The sequence below is a fragment of the Scyliorhinus canicula genome, chromosome 14 (assembly GCF_902713615.1).
Source record: "Scyliorhinus canicula chromosome 14, sScyCan1.1, whole genome shotgun sequence".
NCBI lineage: Eukaryota > Metazoa > Chordata > Chondrichthyes > Carcharhiniformes > Scyliorhinidae > Scyliorhinus > Scyliorhinus canicula.
In genome coordinates this window covers 74230164-74246622 of record NC_052159.1, presented here as the reverse complement: position 1 = coordinate 74246622, position 16459 = coordinate 74230164, and the positions used below count along the sequence as shown (strand labels likewise).

The 16459-nt window shown below is 45.5% G+C and overlaps 1 protein-coding gene across 2 annotated transcripts in view; it reads right to left on the bottom strand.

Moving 5' to 3' along the window:
- LOC119977071 (TBC1 domain family member 8) overlaps positions 1-16459 on the bottom strand; it is a 146835-nt gene that overhangs the window by 36451 nt on the left and 93925 nt on the right. For both annotated transcript variants that reach the window (XM_038817642.1, XM_038817643.1), the window contains exons 10-13: positions 9473-9687; positions 8745-8862; positions 6219-6504; positions 5952-6078 (exon numbers count right to left, since the gene is read on the bottom strand). In XM_038817642.1, the coding sequence (XP_038673570.1) occupies positions 5952-6078; positions 6219-6504; positions 8745-8862; positions 9473-9687 (746 nt within the window). The remainder of the gene's footprint in view (positions 1-5951; positions 6079-6218; positions 6505-8744; positions 8863-9472; positions 9688-16459) is intronic.

Sequence of the window (16459 nt, the reverse complement as noted above, 5' to 3'; positions counted from 1 at the left end):
TGCTGCTGCATCATATGCTATGATAGCGAAATCGAACATTTGTTTAAACCTTTCCCAGACACTTCTTACTTTTCCAGTCGTGTTCAGGTGAAGTGGGTATCCAAGGCACATCCTCTCATCAGCAGTGTCTTCCCAATTCAAATGTGCAGTAGGAGATTTCCATGCCATTCTTGGTTGAGATTTCCATGCCATTTTTTTTTGTTTTCTGTAACTGCAGCTGAGTTGTCCTGTCATAAGCGTCTGAAATCACTCCTAGGTACCATGTGTTGTTACTCGTGTCTTAATAAAGCTCGTAGTCTCAAGTGTGGAGAAGATGCTTTATTGTGAGTTCGTTCAGTTTCCAGAGCTCGACCTAGAACGACCTTCCAGTGCTAACTACCAGCTTTGCTTGCTGTGTGTGTCCTGCTTACCAGCCCGCCTGCTGTGAAGTGTGTCTTGTGTATATGTGTTGCTCCAAGTTCTGCCCTCAGTGAAGTGTGTCCTCACTTCCTGTCCTGATCTATTTATATGGCTCTCCCGTGCTCCCTCTAGTGGTTGCTCAGTTGTGTTGCATCTGGTTAACTTGTGATCACCACAGTTAAGTGGACCAATTAACATTGAATTGCGTTTTCGGCCTCGCTCGGTCAAGCACCGGGAGGTTCCCGTCAATTCCCGCTCATTACAACACGTAGAAATGTGTCCGGAGAATCGCGCCCATAATTAACTAGTCTGAAGGTGTTGTTTTTTTTTAAATTTAGAGTATCCAATTCATTTTTTACAATTAAGGGGCAGTTTAGCATGTTTAATCCAACTACCTTGCACATCTTTGTGTTGTGGAGGCGAAACCCACGCAAACACGGGGAGAATATGCAAAGTCCACACGGGCAGTGACCCAGCACCGGGATCAAACCTGGGACCTTGGCGCCGTGAGACTGCAGTGCTACCACTGCGCCACAGTGCTGCCCTTTGAAGGTGTTGTTAACACTAGTCATGGAATACCATGTAATCATAAACATTTCATCAAGAAGTGGTTACCTAATAGGCATGAACATCTATAGAAAATAGAGAAGAATGGAAAGAGAAAGAAACAGAATAAAAACCAACGTGTTTCATATTATCTTAGATGTACTCAGCTACTGTTGGGAACCTAGAATTGAAAATCATTCTCAATTAGAATTTGATCACCGCTTGCTTCCAAATTTGTATAATAATGCAACAATGCACAACACAAATAAAAAAATGTAAACTGATAGCTATTTATAAGGAAAACTTACAAGTAATCCGGGACAAAACCAATCATAAGAACTAGGAGCAGGAGTAGGCCATCTGGCCCCTCGACCCTGCTCCGCCATTCAATGAGATCATGGCTGATCTTTTGTGGACTCAGCTCCACTTTCCGGCCCGAACACCATAATCCCTTTATTCTTCAAAAGCTATCTATCCTTATCTTTAAAAATTTAATGAAGGAGCCTCTACTGCTTCACTGGGCAAGGAATTCCATAGATTCACAATCCTTTGGTGAAGACTTTCCTCCTAAACTCAGTCCTAAATCTACTTCCCCTTATTTTGAGGCTATGTCCCCGAGTTCTGCTTTCACCCGCCAGTGGAAATAACCTGCCCGCATCTATCCTATCAATTGCCTTCATAATTTTATACGTTTCGATAAGATCCCCCCATATCCTTCTAAATTCCAACGAGTACAGTCCAAGTCTACTCAACCTCTCCTCATAATCCAACCCTTCAGCTCTGGGATTAACCTAGTGAATCTCCTCTGCACACCGTCCAGTGCCAGTACGTCCTTTCTCAAGTAAGGAGACCAAAACTGAACACAATACTCCAGGTGTGGCCTCACTAACACCGTATACAATTGCAGCATAACCTCCCTAGTCTTAAACTCCATCCCTCTAGCAACGAAGGACGAAATTCCATTTGCCTTCTTAATCACCTGTTGCACCTATAAACCAACTTTTTGCGACTCATGCACTAGCACACCTAGGTCTCTCTGCACAGCAGCATGTTTTAATATTTTATCATTTAAATAATAATCCCGTTTGCTGTTATTCCTACCAGAATGGATAACCTCACATTTGTCAACATTGTATTCCATCTGCCAGACCCTAACCCATTCACTCAACCTATCCAAATCCCTCTGCAGACTTCCAGTATCCTCTGCACTTTTCGCTTTACCACTCATCTCACTTGATCGAATGATAGTATCACAAATTGAATTTGTGCTAATTGCCTGCTGTAGTAAGTTTAATTTATAAACCAAAAGTGTCAGTACATATTGGCTCATAGTGCCTATTATACTTCTACCACAGGCATTTTAGCTAGAATCTGGCTGTGAGCATGGAACAATACAAGCCTTCAATTAACCCTCCAGTAAAATGCAATATTTTCATGCTCTAAATAAAGTAGTACAGTTACACAAATAGATTGCAGGATCAACATATCTGGAATTAGATTCTATGGTGGCTTAGGACATGTGCCTTTCACCTCTGGAGCTTGAATTCAGATTCAGCTTGGAAGTGAGGGCTGCTGTATCGGTCCATTGTGAAAAGGAGTTTAGACAACCTGAATCCAGCTCTCATTTCCATCAATTGTCAATCCCACTTAGTGGCTGATGTAGGAAATAGAAAAAAATGTGACATCAGGGCATTAGTAGGGAGTGTTCTTTTGAGGTTGGATCTGCAGCGTGTTGTTGGGGTAGAGCATAGGGAACATTAATCTGCATTTGGATGTATGATCTCTGACCAATGCAAATGCTACGTGTTGACGTTAGATGTCTGATAGAGGAAGGGCTCCATTCTCCAGCATCAACGCCTTCATATTGATAAGGACAAGCATTTTCAACAAACTTATTACTTGGATAAGCAGGTATGTGATTGGTTGCTGAGTTTAACTTTTTTCCCCTCTAAGCCGGAGCAGTAGTTACAACTGGCACAGATATACTTTAATTTATAGCATAACGAGTTAAACCAGTTACAACAGTAAGTTAGTACAGTACATATATAACTACTGAGAATCATTGAATGATATGTCTAAACTTGGAACCTAATTAGCTAAATAAAACACAATAAAAGGTGGCAAGGCAGGTGATGTCTTGCCTGCTTGGTATCAGGGCGACAGTCATCTCCTCAACACGGCAAGGTAGAGTGGGGAGCAAGGATCCAGTTGTGTGGTCCACATGAGTACCAAAGGCATAGGCAGAACTAAGAAAGAAGTTCTGCTTAGAGACTGAGAGTAACTGGGGGCTATACCACAAATGTAAAAATCTCTGGTTTACTACCTGAGCCACGAGCAAATTGGCGCAGTGTTAAATAAAACCAGGGAGTTGAATGTCTGCCTCATAGATTGGTGTGGGAGAAATGGGTTTTGATTCATAGCAAAGATGAAACTGTACTGTTGGAGTGGCCTTCACCGATACCTGTTGAGACCAGTATCCTGGTGAATCATATAACTCGGACCGTAGAAAGGGCTTTATACTGAATAGTGCTGGGGTGAGGTTCACATGAAGGAATATCTGGAAAGTTAAAGACAAAGAACAATGCATTTGCGCAGAGTAGCAACACAGCCAAAGATAACCTGAGTGTGACAGGAAGGGAGAGAGCGTTACCTTAAAAGTTGACCAGCAAAAGGTTCAGAGGAGGGAAAAATGTTTTTTTAAAAAGGCACAATTAAGGGTTTTTTTATCCTAAAGCATGCAGCAAAATGGATGAACTGACAGCACAAATAGAAATAAATCAGACATGGTTGCAATGTTTGAATGGCTGGGAGTTGAATATTCAAGGATGTTTGACATTTCAGAAGGACGTGAAGCTAGGAAAAGGAGGTGAGTAATTCTCTTAATAAAGGATTAAATCAGTACTGCTGTGAGAAGTGCTAATGTAATGCCAAATTTGCTGATGATACTAAGATAGGTAGGAAAATTTTAAATAGTATAGAGTCTGTGAAGGACTATAGGTAGGCAAAATGATGGGAAAAAATATGGGGCGGAATTCTCCGAGCGTCCGCATCGAAATCGCGGTCGGCGCGGGGGCGGAGAATGGGCGCTGACGCCGAAAACCGTTGCAACGCTACTCACGCGATTTTCCGGTCCCCCGAGATCGCACGCCCGGTCTACAAGGAGCGGGTAAGGGGCCATTGATAGAGGCCCCCGCGGCGATTCTCTGACGACAACTGGGAGAGTTCCCACATTTTGCCCATTGGCCAGAAGTGGCTGCGGAGTCAGTTCGTGGCCACCCTGGTGGGGGGGCCCCTCAGGGATGGCCAGGCTAGCGATCGGGGGGCCACCGATCCACAGGGGGGGGGCCTATATTTTCGGGGCAGCTCCGCGGTGCAAGTCCGCCATGACGCGCACGGCAGCCGCCGAAGACTCCTGACTGGAAGTGCAGGGCCTCGTATTGACAGGTAAAGCTGCGTGGAGTACTCCGGGGCCCTGCTAGCCCCCTTCACGCAGGATAATCACTCTGGACTGTCTTCAGGAAAGTCCAGAGTGAAGCACCCACATTTTGACACTGGAGTGGGGACATAGCCCCATTATTGGGAGAATCCCGCCCCAAATACTTGGAGCATCATGTGGGAAAATGAGAGGTTGTTCACTTTGGTAGGAAGAATAGAAAAGTAGAATACTATTTAAATGGGGAGAGACTGCAGAAAGCTACTGCACAGAGGGATCTAGGTGTCCTCACACATTAATCACAGTAACTGTACTGCAAGCAATTAGAAAGACAATTAGAATGTTGGCCTTTAATGAAAAGGGCATACTGTATTAAAGTAGGGACGTCTTGCTAGAACTGTACAGGACATTGGTGACAACACATAGAACATAGAATTTGCAGTGCAAAAGGAGGCCATTCGGCCCATCGAGCCTGCACCGGCCCTTGGAAAAAGCACCCCATTTAAGCCCAGAACTCCGCTCCATACCCGTAACTCAGCAACCCCACCCAACCCCTTTGGACACCAAGGGCTATTTAGCATGGCCAATCCACCTAATCTGCACATCTTTGGACTGTGGGAGGAAACCGGAGCCCCTGGAGGAAACCCACGCAGACACGGGGAGAATGTGCAGACTCCGCACAGACAGTGACCCAAGCTGGGAATCGAACCTGGAAGCTGTGAAGCAACAATGCTAACCACTGTGCAATCATGCCGCCGGCATCTAGGATACAGTTTTGGTCATCTTACTTAAGGAGGGACATACTTGCATTGGAAGTAGTCCAGGGAAAGATCACTTGGTTGATTTCTGGGATGAATGGTTGTCTTATGAGGAAAATATGCCCAGGTCGGTTCTATGAAAATATATACCCACTGGACTTTAGAAGAATGAGAGGTGATCTTATTAAAATATATAAGATTTTGAGGGGGCTTAACAGGGTAGATGTTGAGAGGATGTTTCCCCTTGTGGGGGAATCTGGAATGAGGGGGCACAATTTAAAAATAAAGGGTCTCCGATTTCAGATGAAAATAAGGAGTTGATCTTTGGAATGCTCTGCCCTAGAGCAGTGGAGGTTGGGTCATTGAATATTACTCGAGGCTGAGTTAGACAGACCTTTGATCTACAAGGGAAGGATTTGGGGGGGTGGATGTGTGGGGGTGAGGGGGATGTTTGATGCATAGAGGAAAGTGGAGTTACAGTCACAGGTCAGCCATGATGTGGTGCAGGCTCAAGGAGCCAAATGGTCAACCTTGTTCTTTTTCTTATGACCTATGAATATGTACTTACTATTAATGTCTTCACAGATGTGAATATTTCATGGATGTTTAGAATAGGCTACCCTTTGTGTGATACCATCCCAGTGTCATTCTCTATATCAATTATTTTATAAAAGATGCAAGGGTCAGGAAAGCTGTACTTGGAAGGATAAACTTGACTAACTGGCGTCAATTGCTCTGCCATTATTCCTTTAAATATCATTGCACAGTGGTTTATTAAATACTTATCACATTATTACAAAGCACAAGCAGTTCACCTCATATGAGTCTCTTATTAGATCAGATATTTCCACTTGCTGAACAGGCTCTTTATCATCATTAAAGACATGTTGCTGAGCAATTTGAAGCAAAGGACTCTCTTTGTTTGTGATATGATCAAGAAACCTGCAAGAAGAAATTAGTTTTACGTTATGACTTAATTTGTGCTCTAGCATTTGTGCTCTAGCAAAAAATGATTTTTTTTTTCCATTTTTAAAATTAAATCAGAAACAATATTACAGTTGATCAAGAACAAATTCACACACCTGCTCAGGATTATCAAGGCTTGTCCATCATCTGTGCAGCGACACAACTCTGGTGTGTTGACATCTAATATAGCCAAGCCCACCTGGAAGATCACCTTTATTCCACCATAGAAGAAATAGTCAACAATATTTAGTGCACTCTCAAGGGGCATAATACTAAGGAACAGAGTCAGGAACCAGGAGAGGGAAGTGGATGCTAAACAAGACAGGTCTGTCACATGTTCAGCCAGCTCTGGTAAATGCTCTTTTATAAGTTCTTCAAACACAGCTTGATCTACCTGAGCACCTGGAAAACATGGGATATGGCAAGGTGAATGGCACAATAGGAAAGCACAATTGGATTGAAAAACTAAAGTACAAATGGTCTACAGTAGGAATCTTACAGTGCCAAAAATAATGGACACTTAAAAGTCATGTACCCTACATTTTTCATGTTTTTGTTTAAATTAACAGCATACTAACAGTCCAATCTGTATTTTATGTCCATTGACAAAACATGATGCCCATCATGCTGCACGTTAACAGTAAGATTCCAGAACTATCCATCCATTTTTTTTAAGATGTCAGTTGGCAGGGGCAATTGATGTTGCTGTGGTAGCTAGTGAGAGAAACCAAGTGGGTTCAATTGAATTTATCAGCTCACAATCTGCTATTTTCACCCACTATCCAGTTTACGAAAATTAGTGACTGGCACACTCGGAATCATGTCTTTTTGGCTCAGAGGTTTTTGTTTCTACTGTTTACAGGCTCTAGATTATAATATCTGGAATTTTAATGGTGTACAAGCACTCTGGATTGCAATGGAGATTGATTTGCAAATAGTAATAATACTGACAGACAATAACCTTGAAGTCTTTAATAAAATGACAATCTTTCCAACACTAAACATTTCTTCAAAGGTGGCACTTCATTGAACTTGAAAAATAATGCAATGCTAATTGAAAAGTTCTATACTTAAATAAACAGACATACTAGTTGCTAGAATAGGGGGACAGGTGTTAGGATACAAGATAAATAATTGTTAATGGGGTAATGATCACACGTGGAAAACACAATGGGGAATTGATTAGTGTGTTTGATGGTAAAGTGGGGTGAGAGGGCTGAAGATAGAGACTGCAGTCCTCAGGCAGGATTCTCCGCACCCCGACGCCGAAATCGCGGCCGCTGCCGGGGCGGAGAATCCATTTTCCTGCACAGAATCGGGACTGGCGTCGGTTCCCCAATACTGCGGGCCCCAAAAAACGGCGTACCTCCCGCCTAGGACCTACCAGGAGCCATTACTGGAGGCCCGCTCCGCCCCCGACTGGCCGAAGTCCCGATTGCGTGGACCTAATGTGGTCCTGCCGGTTGGGAAACTAGCTTGGTGGCTGCGGACTCGGTCTGAGGCCAGCCTGGTCGGGGGCAGGCCGATCGGAGGGCAGGAGGGGCCTTTTAGGCAGCCGGCCAATGTTTGTGCGGTCAGGGTCGGGCGCGCGGCCGATCGGGGGGTTTATTTTCAGTGCCCAGCTCCCGGTCCGAGTCCGCCATGGAGCACAGCATGGCCGCTGGAGGCCGCCGCCATGCGCATGCGCAACCTCCGACCCAGAACTATGGGGGCCTGTATCTACGGCAAAAGCTGCTAGATTTACATCATGTCCCTGCTAGCCCCCTGCAGGGCTAGGAATATGTGGCCCGTTCACGTTTATCTGGCGTGAAAGTCCACAGTTTTGACGCCGGCGTGGGGACATAGTCCCGATCACAGAGAATCCAGCCCCTAATCCAATCCCATTTTAAGGACATTTGGTCCCTATTTTTCTACGATGCTTTGTGATGAGTTAGTCCAATATCAAACGTTGCAGCATTTTGAAATCGAGTAGGGTAGTTTGGAGCATAGATGCTTCTTTGCAATAGGGACCAAAGAGCTGGGAAGATACAAAATGGATAGGAACCACTCGCAGGCAAGTGTAATTACAGCACATTGGTAGTTTCACTTATGAATGTAGACAGAGGAATTTACAAATGGAAAATGTAGATGAATGTTTTGATATAGATTATATATATTTAAATAGTGTTAAATGGCATTCAACATCTACAGACTAATAGTTTTTGTTTAAAACAGGGCAGCTGCAAAAGGCAACTTTTTTTATTTTGCTAAATGTAGTAAACTCTTATTTTCTTTACCGAGATAATGTTTGGACAAAGATTTTTGAGTCATTGAGATTTTTGTGGCTTCTTTAATTGAATTAATCAAAACATAAATATTAATTTAGAATTATAGCAAGAGAGCCCCATTACTGCTCTTCAAAAGTAAATCTAAACAGCCACATCAGAATTTCCTACCTGGGACACATACAAAGTGAAGTTACTGCTGATGAAATGATGCTCCCAATATTCTCCTGTGGCCCAATTAAAGAGTGATTTTAGTAAAACTAAAATCATGGGACAAATGCATCGATGGATTTCAGGAGTAGAGATGTACAAAAGATAACAGACCAAGCATTTGAATTTTTAAACTTAAAAGTCGATTGTTGCGAAACAAACATTTACCAATAACTCTGCGATTGAAGTAATCTGGAAGCATTTTCTCACAGACAGCAACCAAGAGCCAAAAGGCTTCTTCCTCCTTTGCATACAGCAATAATACGGAGGTCAGAATATTCATAGACTGTGGGCACAGAGGAAAGAAAATATGTAATTTAGAGGGACAGTAGTGATGTGATCTTATAAGAACCAAAGTGGCATTTTAATGAAGTATTATTATTGAAGAGAATGGATATCAAGTGGAATTAAACTTCCCACTGCCAAGCGAAGACAAACAAATCTGCCGAATGCTCAACCTCTGTGCATCTGACAAAATCAATTATGGGCCATTAAGTTGGTCTGATATATGGAAATTCTAAAATCATTCCATAGACATAAGCAGATAATAAAATGGGCCGAGTGATTTGATGGCTGATTAATTTACAAAGAAAAGCAAATTAGGAACTGTAAAACTAATTTCATACATTACAAACCAACTGTTCTGACTAAAATAGAACACTACCCTCATATTATTAGCTGTCTCACATACCAAGTTTGAAATCATTTGTTGATGAAATTCAATGTAAAGGATTTTCCAAACTGTAAGATTCCAAGTTTGTTTTTAAAGAGATTGGTTCAAATCTATTTTTGTGAAGGTTTAGTTCATTTCCACCGTATTCTAATCATCTTGCCAAGCTAGTAAGTGGGTTCTGGTTTTCATATTTATTTCAATCAAATAACTGAGTAGCTTTTACCTGGCAATAGCCTATTTTAGGGTTTCTGTATGCATATGCTGTCAGTACTCTCCTTAATGCTGCAATACCAGTGTCACTCTGAAATGCTGGGTGTTCAGGCAGGGAACGATGCAGATCACGTTCAATTTCCTCAGTTGCCATGCAACATCTGCCCATAGATTCTTCCACCAGATTAGCATAGTAATCAGGATGTGCAGCTAAATCAGTCACAGCATCTGTAGATAGATATTTGATTTATATGCACATGAAAAATATTTCACTTTCAGTATTCTTATATTTGTTCATGCAGTGTAATTTTATTTACCTTTAAACTGGCTGGAATAAACATAGCTCTTCCTCAGATCAGGACAAATTTATGAGTTTCGAAGATTTTACAAATCTTCATGTATTAACAGAAATAGTAAAATATTGGTTGACTACTTGCTGGTGATACTAGGGCAATGAAGCATTTCTAAACAAGTTCAGCAAACTGCCTATGAATTGCTTAGATTTGTTTGGAATTGTCATAGCAATTTTCAGTGTTAAATATACCAAGATAAAGTAGAATAAAGTAACAGCATGTAGTGAAAGTGGCGAATGATATTTGCATCCAGGACTACTTTTGAGATCACAATATTCCCAATCCAACAAGGGATTGCAGTAGTACTCTAGTTCTGGGAAATAAAGTGGATTAAGTTACTGATATGAGTGGGAGAGACAGCAATGACAACACAGTTGAATTCAATGTAAGGATGGAAAGGGATAATGAAAAATCAAAGTCTGAGGTGCTGGACTGGTAGTATCTGAAGAGGTGGGATACACTGCACTTAACATTGGGGGGGGGGGGGGGGGGGGGGGGGGAGGGGGTCCAAGTGGTAAAAATGAATATTTTGCTGACGTTCTTGTTTATTTTTCTGGCTCTCCCAATCTTTATGCCAAAGGCCTTTTTTCAGAAAGTGGGCATGATCATTTCGGACTTTGTATGGGTGGGGAAGGTGCCATGGGTGGGGAGGATCCTGCGACAGAGACAGAGGCAGCAGGGGGGAGTTGGCATGGCTGAACTTGCTTCATTATTATTGGGTGGAGAATAGATAGATAGATAGAGAAATACAGCACAGAACAGGCCCTTCGGCCCACGATGTTGCGCCGAACTTTTGTCCTAGGTTAATCATAGAACTTTGGACAATTTTTCATGGCCAATCCACCCAACCTGCACATCTTTGGACTGTGGGAGGAAACCGGAGTACCCGGAGGAAACCCACGCAGTCACGGGGAGGATGTGCAGACTCCACACAGACAGTGACCCAAGTCGAAATCGAACTTGGGACCCTGGAGCTGTGAAGCAATTGTGCTATCCACAATGCTACCGTGCTGTCCTTAAGAAGTTAACCTACACTCCATTATTCTACCCTAATCCAAGTACCTATCCAATAGCCGCTTGAAGGTCCCTAACTTTTCCGACTCAACGACTACCACAGGCAGTGCATTCCATGCCCCCACTACTCTCTGGGTAAAGAACCTACCTCTGACATCCCCTCTATATCTTCCACCATTTATCTTAAATTTATGTCCCCTTGTAATGGTGTGTTCCACCCGGGGAAAAAGTCTCTGACTGTCTACTCTATCTAGTCCCCTAATCATCTTATAAACCTCTATCAAGTCGCCCCTCATCCTTCTCCATTCTAATGAGAAAAGGCCTAGCACCCTCAACCTTTCCTCGTATGACCTACTCTCCATTCCAGGCAGCATCCTGGTAAATCTCCTTTGCACCTTTTCCAAAGCTTCCACATCCTTCCTAAAATGAGGTGACCAGAACTGCACACAGTACTCCAAATGTGGCCTGACCAAGGTTTTGTACAGCTGCATCATCACCTCACGGCTCTTAAATTCAATCCCTCTGCTAATGAACGCTAGCACACCATAGGCCTTCTTCACAGCTCTATCCACTCGAGTGGCAACTTTCAAAGAACTATGAACATAGACCCCAAGATCTCTCTGCTCCTCCACATTGCCAAGAACCCTACCATTAACCCTGTATTCCGCATTCATATTTGTCCTTCCAAAATGTACAACCTCACAATTGTCAGGGTTAAACTCCATCTGCCACTTCTCAGCCCAGCTCTGCATTCTATCTATGTCTCTTTGAAGCCGACAACAGCCCTCCTCACTATCCACAACTCCACCAATCTTCGTATCATCTGCAAATTTACTGACCCACCCTTCAACTCCCTCATCCAAGTCGTTAATGAAAATCACAAACAGCAGAGGACCCAGAACTGATCCCTGCGGTACGCCACTGATAACTGGGCTCCAGGCTGAATATTTGCCATCCACCACCACTCTCTGTTTTCTATCGGTTAGCCAGTTTGTTATCCAACTGGCCAAATTTCCCACTATCCCATGCCTCCTTACTTTCTGCACAAGCCTACCATGGGGAACCTTATCAAATGCCTTACTAAAATCCATGTACACTACATCCACCGCTTTACCTTCATCCACATGCTTGGTCACCTCCTCAAAGAATTCAATAAGACTTGTAAGGCAAGACCTACCCCTCACAAATCCGTGCTGACTATCCCTAAACAAGCAATGCCTTTCCAGATGCTCAGAAATCCTATCCCTCAGTACCCTTTCCATTACTTTGCCTACCACCGAAGTAAGACTAACTGGTCTGTAATTCCCAGGGTTATCCCTATTCCCTTTTTTGAACAGGGGCACGACATTCGCCACTCTCCAATCCTCTGGTACCACCCCTGTTGACAGCGAGGACGAAAAGATCATTGCCAACGGCTCTGCAATTTCATTTCTTGCTTCCCATAGAATCCTTGGATATATCCCGTCAGGCCCGGGGGGCTTGTCTATCCTCAAGTTTTTCAAAACGCGCAACACATCTTCCTTCCTGACAAGTATCTCCTCAAGCTTATCAGTCTGCTTCATGCTGTCCTCTCCAACAATATGGCCCCTCTCGTTTGTAAATACTGAAGAAAAATACTTGTTCAAGACCTCTCCTATCTCTTCAGACTCAATACACAATCTCCCGCTACTGTCCTTAATCGGACCTACCCTCGCTCTAGTCATTTTCATATTTCTCACATATGTGTAAAAGGCCTTGGGGTTTTCCTTGATCCTACCCGCCAAAGATTTTTCATGCCCTCTCTTAGCTCTCCTAATCCCTTTCTTCAGTTCCCTCCTGGCTATCTTGTATCCCTCCAGCGCCCTGTCTGAACCTTGTTTCTTCAGCCTTACATAAGTCTCCTTCTTCCTCTTAACAAGACATTCAACCTCTCTTGTCAACCATGGTTCCCTCACTCGACCATCTCTTCCCTGCCTGACAGGGACATACATATCAAAGACACGCAGTACCTGTTCCTTGAACAAGTTCCACATTTCACTTGTGTCCTTCCCTGACAGCCTATGTTCCCAACTTCTGCACTTCAATTCTTGTCTGACAGCATTGTATTTATCCTTCCCCCAATTATAAACCTTGCCCTGTTGCTCGCACCTATCCCTCTCCATTACTAAAGTGAAAGTCACAGAATTGTGGTCATTACCTCCAAAATGCTCCCCCACTAACAAATCTATCACCTGCCTTGGTTCATTACCAAGTACTAAATCCAATATGGCCTCCCCTCTGGTCGGACAATCTACATACTGTGTTAGAAAAGCTTCCTGGACACACTGCACAAACACTAACCCATCCAAACTATTTGATCGAAAGAGTTTCCACTCAATGTTTGGGAAGTTGAAGTCGCCCATGACTACTACCCTGTGACTTCTGCACCTTTCCAAAATCTGTTTCCCAATCTGTTCCTCCACATCTCTGCTGCTATTGGGGGGCCTATAGAAAACTCCCAACAAGGTGACTGCTCCTTTCCTATTTCTAACTTCAACCCATATTACCTCAGTAGGCAGATCCCCCTCGAACTGCCTTTCTGCAGCTGTTATACTATCTCTAATTAACAATGCCACCCCCCCACCACTTTTACCATCCTCCCTAATCTTGTTGAAACATCTATAACCAGGGACCTCCAACAACCATTTCTGCCCCTCTTCTATCCAAGTTTCCGTGATGGCCACCACATCGTAGTCCCAAGTACAGGTCCATGCCTTAAGTTCACCCACCTTATTCCTGATGCTTCTTGCATTAAAGTATACACACTTCAACCCATCTCCTTGCCTGCAAGTACTCTCCTTTGTCATTGTTACCTTCCCCACTGCATCACTACGTGCTTTGGCGTCCTGACTATCGTCTACCTTAGTTGCTGGACTACAGATCCGGTTCCCATTCCCCTGCCAAATTAGTTTAAACCCTCCCGAAGAGTACTAGAAAACCTCCCTCCCAGGATATTGGTGCCCCTCTGGTTCAGATGCAACCCGTCCTGCTTGTACAGGTCCCACCTTCCCCAGAATGCGCTCCAATTATCCAAATACCTGAAGCCCTCCCTCCTACACCATTCCTGCAGCCACGTGTTCAACTGCACTCTCTCCCTATTCCTAGCCTCGCTATCACTTGGCACCGGCAACAAACCAGAGATGACAACTCTGTCTGTCCTGGCCTTTAACTTCCAGCCTAACTCCCTAAACTTGTTTATTACCTCCACACCCTTTTTCCTACCTACATCGTTGGTACCAATGTGCACCACGACTTCTGGTTGCTCACCCTCCCCCTTCAGGATCCTGAAGACACGATCAGAGACATCCCTGGCCCTGGCACCTGGGAGGCAACATACCTTTCGGGAGTCTCGCTCGCGACCACAGAATCTCCTATCTATTCCCCTAACCATTGAATCTCCTATTACTATTGCTTTTCTATGCTCCCTCCTTCCCTTCTGATCCCCAGAGCCAGACTCAGTGCCAGAGACCTGGCCGCTGGGGCCATCTCCTTGCCATCCCCCCCAACAGCATCTAAAACGGTATACTTGTTTTGAAGGGGAACGGCCACGAGGGATCCCTGCACTGTCTGCCTGTTAGTTTTCTTTCCCCTGACTGTAACCCAGCTACTCTTGTCCAGTACCTTTGGTGTGGCTACCTCCCTGTAAATCTTCTCTATGACCCCCTCTGCCTCCCGGATGATCCGAAGTTCATCCAGCTCCAGCTCCAGTACCTTAACACGGTCTCTGAGGAGCTGGAGTTGGGTGCACTTCCCGCAGGTATAGTCAGCGGGGACACCAGTGGTATCCCTCACCACCCACATCCTACAGGAGGAGCATGCAACTGCCCTAGCCTCCATCCCCTCTTACTTTACAGAATTAGCTGCCCCTTGGACCAACTGGACCTCCGCCCTCCGACTCTACTTCCAGTCAGCTGTACTCTAAACTCCTGGCTCTCTTCACGCTCTTTGATAAATATAGGAAATGAAATGTCAGGAGCACCTTACTCCCTCCTCACCTAACTCCCTCAGTCACCAAACTCTCACTGTAGCACTCAAATGCCACAAGCTCAGCACTCCCTCAGTCACCAAACTCTCACTGTAGCACTCAAATGCCACAAGCTCAGCACTCCCTCAGTCACCAAACTCTCACTGTAGCACTCAAATGCCACAAGCTCAGCACTCTCGTGCAAACAAAGTCTGCACTGTAACTAGCTCCTATTTATACTGTGACTCTAGCCTCTGAAAACTGGCCTAATGCAATTAACTAATTAACAAGCTCCAGCTGCAAGTAAGTCCAAGTAGAACCTTGTTTAAAGTTGATTCAAAATTCACCTTCTTATAGACCAAACAGCAACTTTTAAGTTAATTAACTAAATAAAAGAAATACTAGACTTTAAATAAAAATGAACCCTTATATTCCCTCAGTCACCAAACTCTTACTGTAGCACTCAAATGCCACAAGCTCAGCACTCTAGTGCAAATGTGGACAAGGTGCGGTGGTGGTGGGAAGAAGATGGGGTAGAGTGGGTTAGGATGGAGGAGGAATCTTGTAAGGGGTCTAGTTTGAGGGCTATAGTGAGAGCAGCGTTGCCAATGGCTCCAAGTAGATATTCAGGAAGCCCGGTGATGCAGTCCAAAGATATAGGGCGGAATTCTCGAGTTTCACGACGGCCTCGGAGGCTGCTCCTCACACCCTATTCAACCCCCCCCCCCCCGGGGGCAAGGAGCGGCGCTCCGTAAATATCGGCCACCCGGCCTTGACGCTTGCGTCAAGGCGGCGCGTCGAGAATGACGCGATGGCGGCGCCTAAGTGACGTCAGCCGCACATGCGCAGGTTGGCCGGCTCCAACCCGCGCACGCGCGATTGCCGTCTTCCCCTCCGCTGCCCCGCAAGACGTGGCAGCTTGATCTTGTGGGGTGGCGGAGGGGAAAGAGTGCGTCTCTTGGAGATGCCGGCCCGACGATCGGTGGGCACCGATCGGGGGCCAGTCCCCTCCCGAGCACGGCCGTGGTGCTCACTCCCCTCTCCGCCCCCCACAAGCCACAAATGAAACTTTGGCGCCATGTTCACGACGGCAGCGACCAGGTGTGGTTGCCGCCGGCGTGAACAGGTCGGGAACGTCAGGCCGCCCGGCCCATCCGGGCCGGAGAATCGCCGGTCGCCGGGAAAAACACCAAGTTGCGATTCCTTGAGCGGGGGGTGGGAGAATCGCGGGGGGTGCCAGGGCGGCGTGTCGTGAGTCTCCAGGTCCTCCCGCGATTCTCTCACCCGGCGTGGGGAGCGGAGAATTCCGCCCATAGGAGGGGTTTTTTCGACCCTCCGCCGGTTCGGAGAATCGCCGGGGGTCGGCGTGAATCCCTCCCCTGCCGTCCTCCAAATTCTCCCCCCCCCCCCCCCAAAAATCAGCCTGGCGCGAGTCGCACCGCCCGCCTCGGAGAATGGCGGGGTCCGGCCCGACTCAATGGGCCCCAGGGCTGCCCGAATTCCCCGGCCCACGATATGCCGACGTCCCGCCCGTCTTTTGCCAGTCCGGCCGGCGTATATTGGAGTAGGTCCCTTACTGGTGGGACAATGGCGGCGCAGGCGGCCTCTGGGGTTCTTGGGGGGGGCGCAGGGGGATCTGGCCCCGGGAGGT